The 23,961-nt window shown below is 44.4% G+C and overlaps 1 protein-coding gene across 1 annotated transcript in view; it reads right to left on the reverse strand.

Annotated features, from left to right (window-relative positions):
• Positions 1-23,961, reverse strand: part of RAD18 (RAD18 E3 ubiquitin protein ligase) — a 354,196-nt gene that overhangs the window by 304,616 nt on the left and 25,619 nt on the right. Inside the window, exons 3-4 of the mRNA XM_066596983.1 lie at positions 20,678-20,739; positions 10,324-10,394 (exon numbers count right to left, since the gene is read on the reverse strand). Of these exons, the coding sequence (XP_066453080.1) occupies positions 10,324-10,394; positions 20,678-20,739 (133 nt within the window). The remainder of the gene's footprint in view (positions 1-10,323; positions 10,395-20,677; positions 20,740-23,961) is intronic.

The raw sequence follows: 23,961 nt of genomic DNA on the forward strand, positions 1-23,961 counted from the left end.
TAATAACTGAAACTGCGCAGTAGGTCTGAAAACGGGTAATTACGAAGGCCCAGTTGGGATGGGCACATGGGGCAATAAAGCCGGGAATTCCTCCTCCTCCCATGCTTGCTGTAAACCCAACACTTTTTTGGGGAGTACTTCTTGACCTCAGGGATGGAGTGTAAAAAGTGGCGGTCTGTGAATCTTCGCACCTCTTAGGACTTGTAAGCTTGCTGAGGTGCAACGGTCTCACCTAGAAGGCACTCAACAAGCTGCCCCTGGAACTGCAGGAAAGTGAGCGTTCCCTGGTACGTCTTGTAAATTACATAGGCATTATAGGTAGCAATCTGAATAAGGTAGATAGCTATCTTTTTAGATCATTGGATAACGGCAATCATGTGACTGGGGACAGTTTACTGGGGCAAGGAGATTTTACATTTCCTGGACCCTCCCCGGCTTCTGCGCATGTGCTACTATTTTGCCAGTGATGCGCATGCGCAGGAGCCAGGGTAGATCTGTGCAGGAAGATCGCTTCGGACAACATTGGCGGAGACCTTAGTTCAAGTTTCATCTTTTCATGAAACTTCTTACCTATTAAACCTTTTTATTTATTTATTTTTTTTAACCTTCATGTGATCAACATTATCCGTGGAATAACTGCAATCACGTGACCACACAACGCGGCCCCCAGTGACAGCTCCAAACTGTCGACAACATTCGGTAGCAGGGGGCTGCCACCCTGGCCCCGCAGCTTTATTCTACAGGAATAAAGGGTTTTCACGGCAGAATTAAAGCCCAGACACCCAGGACATGAAAACATGTATGGGTGGTCACTAGGGGGGGGGGGGGGGGTTAACCTCACTTACACTGAACATTAATTCTGAAACTAATTTACCTGCCCTCAAACAGTGCCCGTTCAGTGAGTCATACCACCTTTGACATCACCAGGCCTTCTGACCCCAGTGATGTCACATAAACAAGTCACTTTGGCTGGTAACTATTACCGCCAGCCATCACTGGTGACATTCCATTTCGGGGCAGGATATTGGCTGCAGTGGTCATGTGGATATACAGGCACGTCACCGCTGTAGCCAATGTAAACAAAGGCAAGCAGGGAGGTCAAGAACAGCGGAGCTGGAGCAGCAGACATATGACACAAGTACTGAGATTTTTTTTATGATTTAGGGCTCATTCACACAGGGGTATTGACACCGCGCATTATGCACACGTATATTCCGTGCGTAACACGCAGTGAATGGAGGCAATGAAAGTCAATGGACTTTCATCCTTCCATTCACACCGGCGTGTAGGCACTGCGTTTCGATACACAAGAGAAATAATTCGCAGCATGCTCTATTTCTCCACAAATCATACGCAGCCCTGGAATGGGCGGTGTATGAAACGCTGTCCATACGCATGCATCCATGTATGGTCAGCATTTCTATACACATCCCCGGCCCAGAGACGCGAATTTTAAAAATAAAAATCACACTACACGTCTGTGACGTCAGATTCCCAGGCATGCGCAGTGCCGATCGCAACCCGTACGCGGTCTCTGCCAGGAAAGCGTATGAGCTTAAATGAGGTACCATGCTACGGGAGACTCGCAGCGATGTACACGCATGCCCGTGAGAACGAGCTCTTACCTCCCACCATTTCCCAGTGCCACTATTCATTTATAAATTGTCACATCATTGAACGGGTTTATCTCAATTTTTCCCTGCATAGCAGAGCCGCAGCCCCGACAGATGTGCTAGAGTTTAACTTGTTCAATATTGCATTGATAAAACTTTCTTTGCCTCAGTTTATTTGCCCTTGCAATATCTTTTGCTGCTGTACGATAACAATAGCCTTTCAAAGGCTTACTTGTTGCAGAAAAATAAAACAAGTTACGTTTTGCTACATCTGTTGCTTGCAGCGAACTGCAGAGCAGTCATATCCAACTGGATGAAGTAAACTGTAGTTCCATGCATTTCGTGGGGCTGGGAGCACCGTTGTGTGGGGAGGACTTAGAAGGGGACACAATGCTAAACAAGCACTAAATCCCCTTCGGTCTCAGAACCAGCGAGGGTCCCAGAGGTTGAACCCCAACACTAATCATAAAGTGACGGAATATCCCAGAGATGCTAATTGAAACAGCATATACTGCAATCCCTCCACATATTACTCAAGAGGTCCAGGAGGCTACAGGGAAAGATTTCCACCTCTGCAAAGGAGCAACACTACTTCCCGGTCTTGATTCCAAGGTCGATGGATCCTAGTGAATCCGCAGACTGCATTAGTACCGGCTTATTACACAACATCTCTGCGACCGCTAACAGATGGGGATGAATGACCTCCTTGATTACACAACAGCTAGAAATAGTTGAACGCTGCTGATGTGACAGTCCCGACTAAAGCGAAGACAACTTATTCACAAGTTAACAAAGAACCAGCCGCAGCAGCCCTCCAGTACAGGTAAGATACGCTGAAGCTCCTCAGATCCTCAGCAAGATGGATTGTAACAAGGACCACAACAACCAGGATGAATTTCAATTTCCTGCAGTTATCAAATTTGAAGTCAGCAACATAATAAAAAGATCTTGCCTTCCCTCCGTCTGTACATTCCAGCTTTTATCTCTGTCAATCCTCATCCTAGCAGACAAAATCAGCTCAGGAACATCGCCACATTAGTCATATGAAGTACAGGACACGGGAAAGATTATAAAATACTCACATTGTGGCTGGAAGCTTCATATCTGATACATTGTGTTCCTTCATTAACTGTCCATTCAGAAATGTATTTAGGCATCCCTCTGCAAACAGCAACAAATCACCAGAATGCCTCAGCCAGAAGAATGTTTATTCTCTCTTATATGTGATCTGGAAGTTACAACTTCAATGGCAAACAATTGGAGCAACACTTCCCTTGTATGTGGCAAAGGAAGCACAGAGTGCCTATATAATATATAGAGCAGTAACACCGGCACTGTTCCTATAAGACAGACGCACTCTTTTGTATATTCCTTTTATAGGACAGACAACTATTCACTCTGTGCAAATCAACAGAGACGGTGCTCCGTTAATATGGAAGAAAGTTGCAGATATTGCCAAAAACATAAATCTGCAACTTTTAACCATCAATAAAACGTTCCTAACGGCCATTATGCATGCATGAATTTTTCTGCAACAATCTTAAGTAAGAATGTTTGAATCAGTGGTTCCAAACCTCTATAACACAGGAAAATCCATGGTAAATGATCTTTCTGTGAAACACTATCAACTTAAAACAGCAGCAAAATAGCAGTGAATCTTCTGTAAAATGCATAGATATTAAGTGCAGATTTGTTTTGCATCTTCATGCAGAATTCAACCTTTTCAATGCAAGGCAGTAATCACAACCAGAGCTTCACCAATCCCTCCTCGCACGGTAAGTGCATCCAGAGCTTCACCAATTCGTCCTCGCAAGGTAATCGCATCCAGAGCTTCACCAATCCGTCCTCGCAGTGTAATCGCATCCAGAGCTTCACCAATCCGTCCTCGCAGGGTAATCGCATCCAGAGCTTCACCAATCCGTCCTCGCAGGGTAATCGCATCCAGAGCTTCACCAATCCGTCCTCGCAGTGTAATCGCATCCAGAGCTTCACCAATCCGTCCTCGCAGGGTAATCGCATCCAGAGCTTCACCAATCCGTCCTCGCAGGGTAATCGCATCCAGAGCTTCACCAATCCCTCCTCGCAGGGTAATCGCATCCAGAGCTTTACCAATCCCTCCTCGCAGGGTAATCGCATCCAGAGCTTTACCAATCCCTCTTCGCATGGTAATCGCATCCAGAGCTTCACCAATCCCTCCTCGCATGGTAATCGCATCCAGAGCTTCACCAATCCCTCCTCGCATGGTAATCGCATCCAGAGCTTCACCAATCCCTCCTCGCAGGGTAATCGCATCCAGAGCTACACCAATCCCTCCTTGCAGGGTAATCGCATCCAGAGCTTTAGCAATCCCTCCTCACAGGGTAATAGCATCCAGAGCTTCACCAATCCCTCCTCGCATGGTAAATCGCATCCAGAGCTTTACCAATCCCTCCTCGCAGGGTAATAGCATCCAGAGCTTCACCAATCCCTCCTCGAACAGTAATCGCATTCAGAGCTTCACCAATCCCTCCTCGCAGGGTAATAGCATCCAGAGCTTCACCAATCCCTCCTCGCAGGTTAATAGCATCCAGGGCTTCACCAATCCCTCCTCGCATGGTAATCGCATTTAGAGCTTCACCAATCCCTCCTCGCATGGTAATCGCATCCAGAGCTTCACCAATCCCTCCTTGCACAGTAATCGCATTCCAGAGCTTCACCAATCCCTCCTCGCACAGTAATCGCATTCCAGAGCTTCACCAATCCCTCCTCGCATGGTAATCGCATCCAGAGCTTCACCAATCCCTCCTCGCAGGGTAATAGCATCCAGAGCTTCACCAATCCCTCCTCGCAGGGTAATAGCATCCAGTGCTTCACCAATCCCTCCTCGCAGGGTAATAGCATCCAGTGCTTCACCAATCCCTCCTCGCAGGGTAATAGCATCCAGAGCTTCACCAATCCCTCCTCGAACAGTAATCGCATTCAGAGCTTCACCAATCCCTCCTCGCAGGGTAATAGCATCCAGAGCTTCACCAATCCCTCCTCGCAGGTTAATAGCATCCAGGGCTTCACCAATCCCTCCTCGCATGGTAATCGCATTTAGAGCTTCACCAATCCCTCCTCGCATGGCAATCGCATCCAGAGCTTCACCAATCCCTCCTTGCACGGTAATCGCATTCCAGAGCTTCACCAATCCCTCCTCGCACAGTAATCGCATTCCAGAGCTTCACCAATCCCTCCTCGCATGGTAATCGCATCCAGAGCTTCACCAATCCCTCCTCGCAGGGTAATAGCATCCAGAGCTTCACCAATCCCTCCTCGCAGGGTAATAGCATCCAGTGCTTCACCAATCCCTCCTCGCAGGGTAATAGCATCCAGTGCTTCACCAATCCCTCCTCGCAGGGTAATAGCATCCAGAGCTTCACCAATCCCTCCTCGCACAGTAATCGCATTCAGAGCTTCACCAATCCCTCCTTGCACGGTAATCGCATTCCAGAGCTTCACCAATCCCTCCTCGCAGGGTAATAGCATCCAGTGCTTCACCAATCCCTCCTCGCCTGGTAATCGCATCCAGAGCTTTACCAATCCCTCCTCGCAGGGTAATAGCATCCAGAGCTTCACCAATCCATTCTCGCACGGTAATCGCATTCCAGAGCTTCACCGATCCCTCCTCGTACGGTAGTCACATTCCAGAGCTTCACCAATTCCTCCTCACATGGTAATCACATCCAAACCGTCACCATTCCTTCCCCCACAGTAATTACATCCAAAATTAAATCCTTGCATAGTAATCAGATGCAGAGCCTAACCACCCCCTCCTCCTGAACTAATTACATCCACAGCTTCACCATTAAAGCTCAGTTATCATATCTATAAAACCATAACTACACTAATTGCACCGGTGCCGAGAGTGAGACTCACTGATTGAGTAATGGCCTTATTCACCCTCTCATCTTTGATTGCCCCTCTCTGGCTGTCTGCATCAGTGTGTGGGGTGTCTACTAGATGGATTTTTAAGAGATTACATGTTCTAGTAGACTGGGAAGGAATACCCAGCAGTACAGAGTATTTCAGGAGAGGAGTGTGCCTATCACATTTAGGAGACCTAAATCATGTAACATTTTATTTCAGGTTTGTGAGGAATGCACAAGCAGCTACTGCCCCATACCAAGCGACAGAACTTAAGGCGTGGACAGATCAGTGCATTAGATGCTAGAAAATGGGAGCAATAGGTTTAAAGAACCTCAAAAACCAATAAGAACCAGCATCAGAGGCCTTGAGCTGCTCACCCCCAGTGCAGTAAGCAATGCAGTCACTTGTGCTTCCATTTATTTGCAGAAATGTACTAAAATCTTTATTTGGAAAGGACAAATCTATATCCCAGGCAGCAATGTACAGAATAAGAGAACACAAGAAACTAGTGACAGAGGAAGCAACTGATACCCTGTGGAGTCTGGAGCACGGAGAGTGGCAGGAGTCTACCGCCTCGCTATACCTCATCAATCTGAGCTCAAACTGGGATTCTGCAGGAAGATTTCATTTGTTTGCGGAGAAGAAATAAATTAGATTATATGGCAATCTGCATAATTCGCTATGTAAATGTACAGATGCTTAATCGCAAAGCAAAATGCAATCAAAATAAATGGTTTAACTCAGCAGACTTCATCCACGCCTATTTATATTATACCAAGAACATTTCCAAACAACAAAATATCCAATGAAATGAAAAGCCGAATTCAGAAGTTTGCATGATGAGACGCAGAATGATCCGCCATTAGATTTGATTGCTCTGTTCAATTTTGGTCTCATTATCCTGAATTGAAAAATCACAAACCTATTTAAAGTTGAAGGAAAAGGTTTGTGCAGACGTTCAAGAAAATACAATTAGGAGAGAAGGCGTGCAGTAAAGTCCCCTGCTACAAGAGAAAACATTTACGGGATGTGATAGGTAGATGAAGGGCGACTTTTAGGACCCTTTTATAACTGTCTGGTCTCCTTACGGGCTTTCCATCTCTCTGCTCTATTTTTGGAAAAGAAAAACAGAATTAAAATTTTAAAAAACTTTTCCTTTTTTCCCCATTAATTTCAATGGGGTTTCAAAAAAACAAACAAACAAAAAAAAAGTAAAAACGGATAGGTTTCAGTTTGCTTCAATTTCATTAGGTTTTAGTTTTGACAGACTGCACCAAATTTTTTGTCCAAAAAACCCCAAACCTATCGGAATGGAAGCAACCTGAAAGCTTTTCATTTGCGTTCACTTTTTTTTAAAACCCAAGCCAATGGGGAAAATAAAGATCTGTTATGGAGCAAAGAGACGGAAAGCCCAAGTGGAGGTCAGACACAGGTGTGAAAGGGCCCTTAGACAGCCCTAGTGACAGCCAAAGTTGCAAGAGTGCATTATTTATAGGCCAGCGACACAGGACTGCATTAAGCTGCAACCTCTGTGGGAAGTAATTGTATTGCCAGGGTCTCCTCTAACCTTAAAAATGCACCAGAATTAAAGGGGTTGTCTAGTTATAAAAAACTGATAGTCTATTGCTTAGAATAGATCATCAGTAGTAGATCTGCAGGGGCTTGCCATACTGCAACTTGGGATCAGCTGTTCACTAGGCTTGCGTATTGGTGCACTGAGCCAATTTTTGCAGGAAGCAGACAGCTTCATTCCTACTGCAGCGGCTAGTCTTGGATTTACAGGAAAAGTTCCCATTCACTTCAATGAGAACTTTGCCTGCAATACCATTCTTGGCCACTGCAGTGGGAACGGAGCTGTCTGCTTCCTGCTGAAATCAGGTCAGTGCACTGACCTAGTGAACAGCTGATCTGCGGGGATCCCGGGTGACGGACTCACTCTGATCTGTAATTGATGGCTTATCCTAAGGATAGGCCATTTGTTTACAACTGGACAATCCCTTTAAAAGGGGCAATCCCAGCTTATAAAATGACATATTTGCTGGGATATGCCATGACTGTGTTTAGTGGGGTTCAACCTCTTGGGAGTCTCACTGCTCCTGAGAATGAAGCAGTAATGTAGCTATGGATCCGCTTCACCATTTTTCCTCTGCACAGTGGTGGCCCAGGAGGAAACGGCAGTACAGCTCCATTCAAGAAAATGGCACCGTACTGCAGTTCCTTGGACAACAAGTAGCTAGGGCATCACTGTGCAGGGAAAAGTTTGAAGAAAACGCAGGACTGCAACCATTCTTTATATCAGTAGGGGGTCCCAGAGGTCAGACCTCCATGTCATCACTTTAAAAGATAGGAATTTAACTGCAGGTTTAAGCTATCCTACAGATTGGGGAATCCTATACAACCGCTTACATCAAATGTATGAAACCTTTTTAGTGGTTATATTCAAAGAATATAACAGCACTGGAGTTGTCTGAAGAGGAGGCGTTTTAAATATATGTGCTGGAATAAAGATGATCTCTGCTTGGATTCCTTGGACTCCAGCTTCGGGACTTTTCTTTGCATCTTATTAATATGTTCACAGCCAGCGTCCTGTTAAGATCATTCCAAGAGCACAATGGCAATCATGGAAGAGACAAGAAATAGCCCAAGAGGAACAAAAGAGGACCTACATAAGACTCTTCAGAGCGAATGCCCACAGACAGAATTCTGATGTGTTTCCACTGTGTTATTTCTATATTCAAAAGAACCCAATAGCTTTCTGCCTTCCAATGCCCACGCTGCGGATTTCTGCAGGGTGAAAGAAATCAGGGCATGTTCCATCTTCCGCAGAAATACGCACGGCCGAATGGAAGCCGTCTGTACCGCGATACTTCCGCTGTGAGCACAGCGGAAGTATCGCAAGAATATGCGTCACCGCCCACCGCCGCTGCGTCACAGGCGGCACTGCGCATGCGTGCCGGACAGGTCTCTTGTGGTGGATCCAGAGAGGTGAGTATAGGGTCTTTGGCGGGGCGCCGTGTCGGACTCCACTGCGATATTCTGCTGGCGGAGTCCAACACGGCCGTCGGCATGAAGCCTAAGGGCTGCAGAAACTTCCGCTTAGGTTTCCATTATAAGAATACATTGACCAAAAATTGTGATGCCACAAAGCAAAAGCTCTATTGGCCAAGAGAAGAAAAAAAAAAAACACACCACATGGGGCATCGTGGTTTGGGGCGGCATCGTGGTTTGGAGGCGGCGACTTTGCTCCTGGGCTGCGTCCAGGACCTCAAGCTAAACAGATGTTGGGGGATTCAGCAAGATAGCGACCCAAGGCACATACAAAATTCAGAGAAACAATAGTGGAAGATGATAACTATTTATGATTTGGAATAGCTGGGTCCTGACCTTAAAAGAGATGTCGGCTGCTGGACAGGGATCGTCGCTTAAGATCCTTGTCCATTAGCCGATCGTCCAGCCCGATGTCAGTGCAGTAGGTTTCACTCCCACAGAAATCAACTGGAGCGCTGGGCTTCTATTGCACTTCCTACTTTTGTTATGGACAGCGCTCTCACATATTTTAATGGGAGTGAAACCAACATTCTCATTTCCTCCCCTATCCGTTGATGACAAAATTGGGTCCTGCTGCACTGACAGCGGACCAGACGATCAGCTGATGGACACGGATATCCATCCATCCATCCATCCATCCATCCATCAACTGCTGATGAACCATCCACAGGATAAGTCATCAGTTGAGAAAAAAGGGCAGAAAACCCCTTTTAGCCCTATGGAGCTGCCGTGGCATGATCTGAAAAGGGTTGTGCACACAAAGCATCCCAGAAATACTGATAAAATGAAACACATTTGCAGATAGGAAAAGTTCAAAATGTCTCCTCAACTTTGTGCAAATCTAATTTGCAGAAACAGGAAACGTTTCGTGCTACAAAAGAGGAATCTGCACATTAATAAATTCAAGGTTTCACTTACATTTTCTCCCTGCACTGTGGATCATTACATTAACACCAGATGTTTACCACAATTAGCACCGCGTCCCGAGCACCATGCCACCATTGATTTCAATGTACAATGCCGCCACTGATTTCAATAGGGCCTTGCAGACATGCGCTCGAATGCAACATTTCTGACGCCTGAGATTTTCAAGCGCTGTGTGTCCCATTTTCGCACGTTTATTTTAACGCACCTCATCACACATCACAATGATTGGGTGCCTTAAAAAGCGTTGTCTCGAGCAGCATTTTCTAAAGTCATGTGTGAGTGTGTCCTCGTAAAAGGCAGGAACGATACAGCTGTCTGTGTGTTATTAGATTATGTCTGTTTATAAGCGAGACTTCGATACAAAATCAGACCACATTGTATTAGTAATGAATGCAGAAATCGAGAGGGTTCACTAACTTTTTCTTGCAAATATAAATGCAGAATCAACAAAGTTAACCAAAATGTATCTGGAAATTATTTTGGCTAAGATTAAGATGATATCTTAGTTAAAAGGGGACAGAAATCCAAATCCTGAACGTCATCAGGCGACTATAGGACTGGAGACGCCATCATATTCCCGTGGTGCGGCGCTGCTGGTTGAGCGGTATATCACTCAGCTCTGCACCAAGCAGATTAACAAGGTAAAAGGGGATCTGGAAAATGCATTACAGATGTCAAAATAATACCAAGTGACATCACTATCAAGTCCATAAATCCAGTAGATTACGCATCTATCCCAGCCAAAATGACAAGACAAGATATAAAGTCCTAAAAGAAAAGCTCCCATCATGCAGAGGCTCTGGTTTATACATCAGACCATGAAGCGGGGGAGGGGTAACGTACGTACCTGGCGCTGACAAATGTTCTCACCAGATCATCCAATAATCGGTTATTCCGTAACTCCGACTCGGTGACAGCCTGGAAGGAGATACAAGGATTAGGGCAGGACACAAGGAACAACCTGAACGTCATGATACTTTTTACCTTTATACTGTGGTGCACTCAGAGCTGACATTGGCGGCGACTGCACCTCCGTACTGTCATGTATCAAAGGTACGGATATACTACTTACTGACAAATATTTATAAAGTTCTCAATGCTGGATCTCCATGGCAACCCTAGCGCATAAAAAACACTTCCACTGGGACCGCCACCTTAAGGAGTAAAGGCAGCTCAACTCCCATTCATATAATAGCGAGTGGCTGTCTAACAGAGGATCAAGGATTAATTCTTCATCATTTTAGATACTGTCTTCTTACAGGAGTTATGACATAGGTTTCACACTAACACACCTGAAATACTGTTAGTAGTAGTAATAAAGCATCCTGTAGAGGTTCTAAAATATCCTTTTCATAATTTTATGCTTGGTGCTGCTGAGGGTGGATACTTGCCAAAATCAGTCTCCTTCCCCCTCTGGCAGCTGACAATGTAGTCCCTTCTCACTTCCCCTGTAGAAGTAATCTTCCCATGTTTTACAGAGTTTCTGCTCCTTCCTGACAAGCAACTAATGTGGACGCGGGGACAGCGAGTGATCAGTTGTGTCCACCAGCACCCCCTCACTTGATGGCCATGCACATACACTGAACACCAGGTGGCGCCATACTATGTCAGAAAAAGGAAGAAGGGGGGGGAGCAGGGGCTTTATGTCATATGTAGGATGGAGAGCAGGGATGCCCTTACCATGAGACCACCCAAGCCTACTTGTTCATGCGGCAGGCTGCCACCCAGCCTGTAGGTCACTGATCAGGCCGCTTTTTATTTTTTACTGGCTATATTAACCCCTTCAGTAGCGGGTTTATTATTACCATGTCATGCCTCACAGGGCAGGTTTTTTAAATGAGTCAACAAGGCAATTTAATCTTGCAAGTATCACATTGTTATTTTCACTACAAAAAAAATGTTGCAATTTTAACTCCCGGTCAGTGCAGCAAGCCCTGTAGACTTCCCGGGCGTGCCACTAAAGGGGTTAATGGCTAGGAAAAAAATAATTGACAGCTGTGAGCTGGCCCGGCAACAACCTGGCAAGCATTACATTCACTGGGTCTGTAGCTCAGCTCCTGACTCTGCTGTGGCCAACATTCTATGACCTTCCCGACTTCTTGCCCTGGGTCTGCGTTCCTGTAAATAGCACATGTGCTGGGTGGGGAGGTCAGGAGCAGCCAGAGTGGAGCTACAGCCCAAGTGAGTGAAATGCTTGTCAGGTGGCAGCCCAGTTGGAAGTCTCCACTACAGGGTACTACTACTACTGGGGCCACTAACGAGGATCACTATTACTACTGGGGCCACTAACGAGGATCACTATTACTACTGGGGCCACTAACGAGGATCACTATTACTACTGGGGCCACTATGGGGCTATTTTACTACCGACCCCATTATTACTACCTATTTCACACTTAGCCTCAGGCAGCACAAAGGCTTGGGACACCCCTGATAGAGAGCAGCACTGACATTATGTCACAGGTTATAGCACACATTTGGTGGTTTTTTGGGGTGCAATGCCTTCTGGGCAGAGTAGTAGTATTGTGGCTGCTACCCTACCTACTCCTATCAAGAACAATTCCCAGGCAGAGTAAACAATGATTCACAGTTTACTGGTGTCTTTACAGGTGCAATTCACAGTGCCACAGCGCCAGAGTGACCAGTAAAGTAAACTTTTATTGCATATGATATGAATTACAAAAAGAAAAAAAAAAGGGTATAATAGGGGAAAACCTGCAAAACAGTTAGGGCATATACACATGGGACAGATTTGCTGCGATTCAGTTTATAGAAAAGGTTATTTTCTTGTAAACTATTAATGACCTATCCACTCAGTGGGGGGGGGGGGGTCTGTCACTAGGGACCCTGCCAATCAGCTGCTTGCAGGAAGCAGACAGCTCCGTTGCCACTGTAGTGGCCAAGCTTAGTACTGCACACACGGCAATGAATGGACACTTTGGTACAATAGAAGGCCTGCATTTATTTTCAGCAGCATGTGGATGAGATTTCCAGAAATCTCATCTACTTCACTAGGACTGTAATATGCTGCATATTTTTAGCATGCAAAGCAATGGCAGAAAATACGCAACCTAACCACTGTCTGAACATTCCCTTACAGCAGCTATATTAAATATGGAGAATGAATATAGAAAAATTCATTACAAAACCCAACAAAGTACGGGGAGTCTCAAAAGTAGAAAAACCCATATAGAATCAAATGAGATATGATTTTTTTTTTCTGCACATCTGTTCCTGCTTCTTCACAGTCTTCCAGTTGTTGACCATGTGCCATTTTTGCATAGACTACCAGGATACTATTCTGCAAACTTCATATAAAGGGCACTGCTCGGCATGTTGCTTTTCTGCTGACATCTGGAGTTGTTCAATAAAGTACCTTCACTGTTACATTAAGTCCTCGTGTACGTGCTACCTATTTTGTGATTATGTGATTACATGTATGAGCCACCGACTGTGCAACTTGGAAGTCAGCACCACAAAGTTATTTCCAAGAGGAAAGTGCTACTGCTTGTTTTAAGCTCACACGGCGGAATCAGATGTGCATTTTTCCATGTGGATTCTGCCACTGATCCATGTTTGGATTTAGCGCTTCTCAATAGGCAAATCCACAGGTGGAATTCACAACTCAGAATCCATGTTCAGAATCCCGCATATGAGCAAAAATTCACGGTGTAAATAGACTCCGATTCAGCGAATTTCCAAAGTTGACAAAAGAAGCAGTTAAAAGGTCCCACAATATTAAAGGAATTGTAACAACTTATAAAGTCATCCCCTACCGATAGGATAGAAGAAAATGTTATGATTAGTGGGGGGGCCCCCAACGATCCTGAGAACAGAGGTCTGGTCGGTCCCCAAGTGAATGAAGCAGAGGTCACGCAGACGCGCCATCACTTCATTCACTTCCCTGCCGAAGCGCTTACACTCTGTAATCTCAAGCCCTGTCACTGAAGTGAATGGAGCGGCAGCGCACCTGCATGACCTCCGCTTCATTCACTCAACTGTTCTCCGGATTGTTCTGTGGATAGTGGATAACTTTTCAACTTCGTACAATGGATTGATAGAAGTTGTGCCAAGTTGAAAAGTTATCCTCTACCCACAGTGAGAAGGAGACTGAACAGAGCGCACTGGCCACTCAAGCACACCAGTGCTGCATTCACTATCAATAGGGCTGTGTGATATCCGAGTAGCACCCACTTAGGTATATCCGTCAGCCCCAATGATAGTGCATGAAGCGCTCTCCGCACACGCTCAGCCAATGCTCCCTTTATGCTGACATCACTAAGGGAGGGGGGGAATAGCGATCCCCACAGTGACAGGCAGAACAGGACACGGTCCCATTCGAGAGATCCTGACACAGCCATTGATCATCAAGTTATTCCTTATCCTGTGGATAGCTTGCAATCTTACTATAAACCCTTTAAGTTATTGCCTACCCACAGTATTGGTGATAACTAGCCAATTGGTGGGGATCTGACCACTGGGACCCCCACCGATCTTGAGAACAGGGGTCCAGAGTTTCCTACAAAGAATGCAGTGGTGGTCGCACACGCTCCATTCAGTTCAATGGGACTGCGAGAGACAGCAGAGTTGAAGTGCTTGCCCATCCCCGGTGGTCTACTAAAAGGAATGAAGTGGTGGTTCGCATGTGCATTCTAGCACCATCCAAGCACAAATCAGCACTCTCTTTATATTGCATTACGTGTTTTAAACAAGTTAATTTTTGCTTTCATTTCACGGTGGAAGAAGCTTTAATATTTAATTACCTCAGAATGGAAAGAAGAAAAAAAAAAACATTAAATGGAAGCAATGTTACAGCCCTAACAAGCGTCACACCTGATAACTCAGGTACAAAAATTTCTTACCATTATCTTAAGCACATAAGGAAGCCATTAACGAAGAAAATGTTTCCGGAACATTTCCATTTTTTTTTTCTGCGACACCCATAGTACAGCCCCTGGAGCACAGCACCAAATCATTCGTGACTTGTCATAATTGCTCCATAGGCAGGGAGCAGCGTGAAGTACTCACAGTATTGCACGCTGCGATGATCTGCAGAGTCAGACCATTTATGGGCCCTGTTATTGTGTATTTGTGACTACAGGAGAATGAATTGAATGACAATGCAATAATAATACCAAGAGTTAAAACCTTTGTCGGGATATTTAATGCCACATACGTGAAATAGGCAGGCAAGTACTGCAATCCATGGGGAATTAGTGTCTAGAAGGGAGGCGGCGCTTATAACAGCAAATTCACAAATCTGCACACGTAGACATAAGACACCTGCGTTTCCAATACTCCAGGGTTATTTTTATTAGCAATCGTTGTGTCGTAATTATACCCACTTCTGTAAGGAACAGAGGGAGTTGGCATTTCTATGATTAAATAGACGGCACAATGTTGGAGTATGAATCAGCGCTAAACAATCATGAAGATTTTCCTGCATCTCATTAACACCTTCTGAGGATTCTTTCCTTCAGTCTGTGTGGCTGCAGCGCTGTTCAGTTCAGAACTTCTACCACTGATTTCTGCAAAACACCTGATGAAATAGCACAGCATGCTATTATGTCCGGAAACATGCAAGACCGCCAAACCAAGCGGACCCCATTATAGTCAATTGGGTCAGTTCTGCACCATTCTGTTCTGTCACAAGACAGATCCATTCAGCCAGTGGATTCAGATTTCCTGCAGATCTGAAAGAAGCTCTAAAAGCAAGAATGCTTTAAAAAGGGACACTGGAGCGGAGTTTACACGGGGCAACTGTTGGGCGCAGAAATGCCCGACAGCAGTCCCAATGATTATCGCTCCTGTGCTTTACACAAGAGCAATAGTCATTCTGTGAATGGAGGCTGAACACTGAGATGGTGAACATGGAGGCTGAACGTGGAGATCTTTCAGCCGCCGGCTCCATTGACTCTAAATAGGTGGCAGTTCGATAGTAGTTTGGTTTTTAGTTCAGCTAAAAACCAAGGGACTCCAAAAAAGTGAGCGATTTGTTGCTCAGTGCCATGGGGGCGGCCAGATGTACATGGGATGACTATCGCCCAAATACGCTGTTTCCAGCAATTATTATTGGATTTATAATCTCCCTGTGTAAAGGTACCTTAAACGTACATTTCATGCAACCTGTTGCTTTCTGTTATCAGACACTGAAGGCTCTATTTAGATGGGACAAACATCAGACAAACGATGCCCGACACTCTTCCCTGTGTGTCCTCGCTCCCGTGCTGCTGCATGGGAGCTAGAAGCGCTGGCTCGCTCACAGAGCGGCCTCCGGGGGGCGGGGTGTCTGCAGGAGATTTCTCTCCTCGCTCTCCCTCGCCCCTCTCCATTCATTAAACATAGCAGCCGTTCAGTACTTAACAGCTGCCATGTTAAGTCAATGGAGAGGGGCAGGGGAGAGCGAGGAGAGAAATCTCCTCATGCTGCCCCGCTGTGAGCCAGCGATATTACTTCTGTGCAGCAGCACTAGACCGAGTATGTGTGAGGACAAGTATCGGGCATCATTTGCCCAACATTCATCCCGGCTACATGGAGCTTAAGGCTGGAGTGAAGCGATTGTACCATTTTTCAATAAGATGAGAGATAGGAATCACAAAGAATGACCCAATCGAGTGACAGGACACATTAGCCATATTTAGTGCATAGAGCAACCTGTTAGATGGCTATATGAATACAATCTTATTGCCAGCATTCCCTAAAGGCCCATTTGCAGGCAAAGATAATCATTCAAATGATTGAAAGATTGAAAGTTTTAGCAATCATTTTGCATAAAGTGCTAATGGACACTAATGTCCATTAACACTTTATCATCTTCATTTGCATGTAAATGGGCCTCCAGGAGCTGCATTGTAATCTCCTGTCTCCAGCTGAAAACACAGCATGCGGTCTATTGAGAGATCCTTTTTTTTTTAAAGTTCACCTTAAAATAATCGTTCAGATGAAAAATGCACAATGGTAGCGTTTACATGGAAGGATTATCGCTCATTTGTGGTCGTTTAAACGAATTTGGAGTGATAATCGTTGCGTGTAAATGGGCCTTTAGAGTCCCTTTAGGAGAGGAAGCGATTCAACTCAGAGGGAAGACAGAGCTAAAACTCAGCAGCTTCAGATTAGCCCGTGCACAACTTCTATTGATTCACAACTCGGATCCCCACTGATTAGCTGATTGCCGGTGTCGCTGTCCCTACGGTCAGTAGAGGAAGCCGAAAGCGCTGACCATAGTGCAGTGGCCTAAGTTACTATTGCATTGAATTCAACAGGAGCTGCGCCTGCAGGACAACCTAGACTGCTGCGCTATTGTCTATGCTTTCTGCTTCTTCGCTGTCCATAGCCACAGCGGCACTGGGAATCAGCTGATCAGCGGGGATCTGAGTGGCAGGTCCCAGTCAGTCCAACAAAAAAAGTTCAGGAAGTCCCAGAATACTCATTTAATGTTCTGGGAAAAGTGAGAACTTGTTAAAAACAGAACAAATTTAGCTGAAATGCACTCAGAGGGTTAAAGCAAATGAACAATTAGGCTGCCTGTCCACAGGTGGGTTTTCATCGCGTTCCCCACGGCGATAATCCGGCCGCGGGGAATGCAGTGAAAGCTCTCCATAGCGATGCTATGGAGAGCGCTTCCCCCCTGTCCACGAGCGTAGAATCATTGCGATTCTCCACTCGCATCCGGCAAATCACAGCATGCTGCGATTTGCCGAGATTCTCCGTGGTCAGCCTGTCAGATAGGCTGACAGCGGAGATACGTCTGTCGGCTTCTGCTCCCGGGCAACGCCCATGAACAGGCAGCCTTACTTGTGAAAGAGACCAATAGAGAACTGGCCATTATGTCAAGCCCAGATAAGCAGGCTGCATTTTTACACTACAGGATTCCGAGCCATTGTAAACAAATATCAATTGACAGGGGCTGGTTCCTGCCATTAACACGCAGGCGAGGAATGCTGGAACAGGGAGGAAGAATCATTCATGCACGTACAAGATGCATTTGTCAGTTGCACGTGTCCCTATTTACATGGGGAGATGACAAACGAGCATATTTATGCCCAGACAAAAGATGCGATCAGCTGATAAATGAGCGTTCCGCTGAAGATTGTGGTGCAATTTCATTCCCTCTTTGGATAAAATAAACATATGCAGCATAAATTGTGATTGTTCCCAGCAAGAGAAACCACATAATCTTGTACATATGATACCTTTTAATGGCTAACAAAAATACATAATGTTAAAGCGAGCTTCCGGACCTCTCAGGGTTCTTCTTCAGGCTTAAATGAAGTAGATCGGAAAAGCCATGCATATTTATACACACTTATTACACGGCACAGACATGGATGTGATTGGTTTGCACTTCAAGAAATACTGCAACAGAAACAAACATTTCCCTGAATTACTGTTGGGGGGGGGGGGGGAAGGGGGGAGGAAATCACCAGGCCAGAAGTGTTATATGTGCTATAAAGGTCTCGTACCTCCCAGTCACGCATAAATCATCGTGCATAATTTAGCCCTCTATTGAACGTGTCAAAAGTTGTTATGAATTTATATTCCCAAATTCTTCTATGACTTTGTGACTGTAAACCGCCCTTCAGTATCATATCTCCTATGTCATGTACGTGGCTAGAAAAGTGCTCGGCCACAGGTAATTCTGTCTTTCTCTGTTTAATTGTATGGCGATGAGATCTCATCCTCGTTTTCAGTTTTTGCCCTGCGTCTCCAACATAAAGGCCCCCAACATGACATTTGCTGCACATGATCAGGTACACATTGTTGGACGCGGAACATGTGAATGCCCCTGGGAACTTATAGTCCTGCTGTATGTTGGGGATCCGTATCCTGTCCGCAGTCAGTACATGTGAGCAGGTCTTGCAGCTCCTTACATTACAAGCATAAGTTCCTTTTTGTGTGTCGGAGGGTAATGCATTCCTGATTATAAGGTTTCTCAAATTAGGAGGTTGCCTGAAACACAGAAGGGGAGGGTCTGGGAATATGGTTTTCAGACGGTCATCCTTGTGTAGGGTATGGTGGAGTTTCTTTGTGGTTTTCCTTAGCATCCCTAGCATTGAATCTCTCATGGAATTTTACTAGTTCTTGTTCAGTGTTGGTCCAGATGATTATGATGTCATCGAAGTAGCGGAAGTAGGCCAATGGTTTGTTGGGGCAGGAGGCCATAAAGTCAGTCTCCAGTTTTGCCATGAAAAGGTTGGCATATTGTGGTGCCATTTTACTGCCCATGGCGGTTCCGCTGAGTTGCAGGAATATCTTTTGCCAAATGAGAAATAATTATGTGTGAAGATGAATCTTGTGAGCAAGATTCACATTGCTTGTATTGTAAACTTTATGTGAACATACCCTAAATCAGATATTATAATTATACACTTTTGCAGGTATATAATAGTTGGAATACACTGCAACCATGTATCAATACATTATGGGTTACCCCTTAGTGACCAGCCTATTTTGTAATTTACAGACCAAGCGATTTTTTATCATCGCATTGCAAAAGCCATAACACGTTGACAAAGCAATACGAGGGCTTGTTTTTTTTAGTACGAGTTGTAAATTTTAATGGCACCAGTCTGCGGTACATGTAATGTGTTATATAACTTTTATTACATTTTTTTTTTAAGAGGTGGGTGGGGGAAATGTATAGAAATTCCACCATTGTCTTTTAGGTTTTGCTTTTAGTGTTCATCATTTGGTAAAAGTAACATAACTTTCTTATGTGGATCAGCATGGTTACTGCGACACCAAGTTCCTGTATTTTTTTTTAAATTATTTTTTGCTACTTTTTATTTTTCCAGCTCTGTGTGGGATTGTTTTTTGTGTGAAGAGTTGTATTTTTTATTGGTACATTTTTGAGGTACATGTGACTTTTGGATTGCCTTTATTTCGTTTTTCGGAGGGTGAACAAAAGAAAAATAGCAATTCTAGCATTACTCATTTATAAATGGTGTTTGTGGTGAAAAAAAAATCTGCTTTTTTTCTTTAAAATTACATTATAACACCTGAAGGGGACTTGAAAAGGTGATCATTCGATCTCTAAGATAGTACACTGTATTACTTGTCATAGGCTCAGTAGAGAGCACTATCTATCAGCCTATTAGACTCTGGCCGGGTCTACTAGACTGTGTTACATGGCAGGCATGAAGGCCTTTGTCAGGCTTCCAGCTGTCAAGGGACCCCATTGGTACCTTGCGATCACACAGCAGGCTTTCAATGGATGAGGTTTCTCCATTCCTGGCTGTTATAGCAGTAGCCTGGCTGTTAGGCTCCTTTAACACGGAGCGAGGAATCATTCACACAAGCAAACAATGACAGAGTTCATCGTGCAGCATGCTTATACAGGCAGAAAAATAGTTCCCAATTTTGTTCGCATATCATGAATGTGGAAGACGAAACGATTGCTGTTCAGATGCAACGACATGCAAATAATTATTTTTCTGGCTACATAAAATGAACGAAGAAGCGAATTCTCGCTCATTGTTTAATCGTTGGCCGTATTTACACTGAACGATTATCATTCAAATTTACACAATCCAACTATTTTTGAATGATAATTGTTCCAGGTAAAAGGGCCTTTAGTAGTCAGCCAAGCCACAGTCTTAAAAAGATCTATGTGTGGGTTAAAAGCCCATCAGTGAGGCCAATAAAAAGTCGTGCTGCAGTCACTAAGTGCTTAGAGTTTGGTAGATGATAAATCCTGTGATTACATAGCTTGCACACAGTCCATTCCAACAGAAATGAATTTGGAAGAGTCAGTCATGAGACCTTTTCCCACTTGTCTCCAAACGCATAAAAAATTTTTTTTCATATGATGGGTTTCATGTTGGGACAAAAGACCTGCCAGAGTTAGCATCTACCACTGGCTTTTACCAGCCTGATGATCAAGCAAGAATGTTCTTAGTAACGTTTAATAGCCTGATGCTCAGTCTGTGTGCAGGAGTTTGCTCATTAGTTGGACGATTGTATTATTTTTGCGTCACACAAAAAAAATCATTGGTGTTGGCACTTCATCTACCCTTGTGAACGAGCGATACACTGCAGATAATGATAAAACTATGAGGGGACAAACAAACTTAAATCAGCCTTTGTAAATGTTCACTAGAAGAGTGCTGGCGTGATTGCCACTTGTCATCAGGAGAAAATTGCATAGTGTAAAAGGACCTATACAAAGGTAAGAAGTAACATTAAGGCTGTTAAGGACCTACCACACAACAGGTGGGACACTGCGTCTTGTAGGACAGAAACTTGCGGATGCAGAGAGAACAGTCTGTAAAGAGAAGGAACACGTTATTGCAGCGCAGACATCAATACACTTTGTGTTCACATACCTGGCTGGATACAAGTCCTCACCAGTCCGACAAATCCAAGTACAACTTAGCTAAGAATACGCAGGCATTGCTGTTCCCACAGGATAGGTCTTTGTGCCAATTGCTAATTTAGCAGCAGATGAAGGACACTTAAACTCCATATACAAGCTGTTGTCACAGCCATCCTTCATTTTGAGCTGCCGAATTGCAAGCGGCAACATTTTTACTTCAACAAAACCCATGAGATTTATTGAAATGCAAAAGCCGCCGCAGATGTGGATGTCAAATGGAAAGACGGCGCTCGCTTCTGTTTGACTCACAGATGTTTACAGATCCAAACTGTGCAAAGCTTATGTCGGTAACTGCCATATATGTAATGTTCAAACTAGGATTAACTTGTTTATTTTATTTTTTTTTTGACACTCAAGCTTTTCTATTGTTTGTTTTTCAGTAATTTTATATATTTTATAAAAGCGTAAATAAAACCGTCAAAAAAAAAACAAAAAAAAGACGGAGCTCATAGCCGCTCTGTAAACAATTGCAGTGCCTATACACAACCTCCGTGTTTTTTACAGTTTTGTCGCATTTACAACCTGGAATTCAAATAGATTTGTACTATATGATTCCAGTTAGATGGTTGCGTTGGAGTCCAGCAGCCTTATTCACAGATTCTCAGCTGGATTGAGGTCTGGGCTGAGGCCATTCCAAGACATTTCCATGCTTTCCCCTAGACCCCTCCAACATGTTGAGGGCTCCTTGCCCTGTTGTAATGGGATCTCTGACAGACTGAAGCAGGTTTTCCTCCTCATTAATACTTACTATCAATTCCTTCAGTCCTGACTGGTTTTCCATCTCCCCATGTTGCTGCAGGATGTTGTTCTTGGAGTGATGGGAAATTGCATATCCCATGAAGTCTGGGCATTCCTTGGCCAGAGAACCTTCTATGTGTTTCGGCAGTAAGCTACATTCTGTTCAGCGACCTCCAAATGTGCTTTACGTTTATGTTTTGCACTCCCATGGGTTTTTTCATTGGACGGCCTTTTCTGGTCAGGTTGATAGTAGTGCCATATGATTTTCATTGTGTTATAATGGATTTATTGGCGACTTGTGGGATGTTCAAAGTTTAGGATAGAGTTTGTTTTTGGTTTTTTTTTAATAATTCAACCCTGATCTCTACTTTTTCACAACTTTGTCGCTGACCTGTTTGGAGGGTTCCCTGGTCTCTCTCTTACAGAATGTGGGGTCTTTCAGAACAGGTGTACTTGTACTGGCACCCAGGAGATTATTTTTGACTAAATTACCGTATATACTCAAGTATTAGCCGACCCGAGTATAAGCCGAGTCGGTGAGTTTTACCACAAAAAAAACTTGTAAAACTTATTGACTGGAGTATAAGCCGAGCTATACTCGAGTATATACTAGGTTAAAAAAAAAACGCAATACTCCCCGGCATGATGCTCTCTCCAGAGGAGCGGCAAGCTGCTTGAGACTTCTCCCCGCTGTCATCCCCCTGGCTCGGTTTTGAATTCCCCGGCAGTCAGCACTGTGTAACTAAGCGCTGTGATTGGATCGAGTGCCAGCCAATCACAGCCGGCGCTCGATAAACCAATCATAGCCATTCAGTGAGGTTTATTCACCGAATGATCGAACATCGGCTGTGATTGGCTGGCGCTCATTTCAATCACAGCGCTGACATCAGGGAAATTAAAAACAGAGCCAGAGAGATGACAGCAAGGAGAAGTCTCAAGCAGTTTGCTGCACCGCCAGGGAGAGCATCCCGCCGGAGACACAGACGCCGGCTGGGAGGTGAGTATTGCGGGGCTTTGCTTTTTTTTTTTTTTTTTAAACCTCACTCGAGTATAAGCCGAGGGGGGCTTTTTCAGGACATTTTTATTTGTGCTGAAAAACTCAGCTTATACTCAAGTATATACAGTATGTGGCTTCTGAAGTAGATTGCTTGGGCCAGACCTATTTAAAGAGATTGTCTGATTTATAGCTTCTCTGCAAAACCCATTCTCCATGCACTTACATAAATAGTCATATACTCCCCTCTCCCCGCTGTGTCCCATACCGCAGCTCCGTCTCCTCTCGGACGTCACGCTTACAGGCCTGTTTACAGGATGTCTTATGCGCTGCAAGTAACAATACAACTCAGCATTGGCTGCAGCGCCAGTGACGTCCTGTAAACCGGATAGGATTGCAGCCTGTAAAATTGGGGAAGGATGAGCATCTGACTTATTTAAGTGCATGGTGAACGGGTTTTACACAACCACTTTAAGGGCTTAATAGCAAAGGGTTTGAGCACGTATGTACTCTCAACTATTCAATTTTTATTTTTAAAAAGTTAGTTTTTTTCACTCCACTATAATAAAATGGACTATTTTCTTTATTCCGTAAAGTCCAAACTACAATTGATTTAAATTCCAAAAAGTAATGCAACCAAAGAGAAAATAAATGAACACTTTCACAAGGAACTGTCCGATTACCAGGGGGTGACTCTAGGAAGATGGGTCACTTACTAATTTGCATGTGTGCAAATTTTAGTAAACAGCTCTAAAGGCTGATTTAGACACAATGATTATCGCACAAAAGCCATCGTTTAAGCGGTAATCGTTGTGTCTATCTTGCGCCCGTCATGCAGTTTTCGTTAAAAATTCGCTCATCGCTGGCTTTCAGTCCACTTAAAATCCATCATTCAACCGTTTGCTTTTCGTTTGGTCAAAATGACATTGTTCAGTTGTTCAGCGATTTTAGGGGAGTTTTCAATGCAAACATTACACAATGATAATACAGCGACTGAAAAGCCCGACATTATCCAACAATTTTCGTTAGGAAAAAAACTGTCTGCTTTTACAAGCAAAACCATTGCTCACTTTTATCGTTATAACAAGATAATAGAGAGATAAATTTGTGTGTCTAAATGGGGCTTCAGGCCTCCCTCACACAGGCATTTGCAAAAATGCTGCGTTTTAAGCCTTGTGTGAGCAGCCCCATTGAAATGAATAGGAGCGTTGTACAGCCTGTAGCGCAGCGCTAAACACTGTACTAAAACGCCTGTGAGAGGGGGGCCTTAGGACGGGGCTAAGCGGATTTATCAGCAGCAAATCCGGAGCAAAATCTGCAAGTGCAGCAAGCAGATTCATTACCGTTTTCACCTCTGCTACACAGGAAAATGGGAAATT

Source organism: Eleutherodactylus coqui, chromosome 3 (genome assembly GCF_035609145.1).
Source record: "Eleutherodactylus coqui strain aEleCoq1 chromosome 3, aEleCoq1.hap1, whole genome shotgun sequence".
In the NCBI taxonomy this organism is placed as follows: Eukaryota; Metazoa; Chordata; class Amphibia; order Anura; family Eleutherodactylidae; genus Eleutherodactylus; species Eleutherodactylus coqui.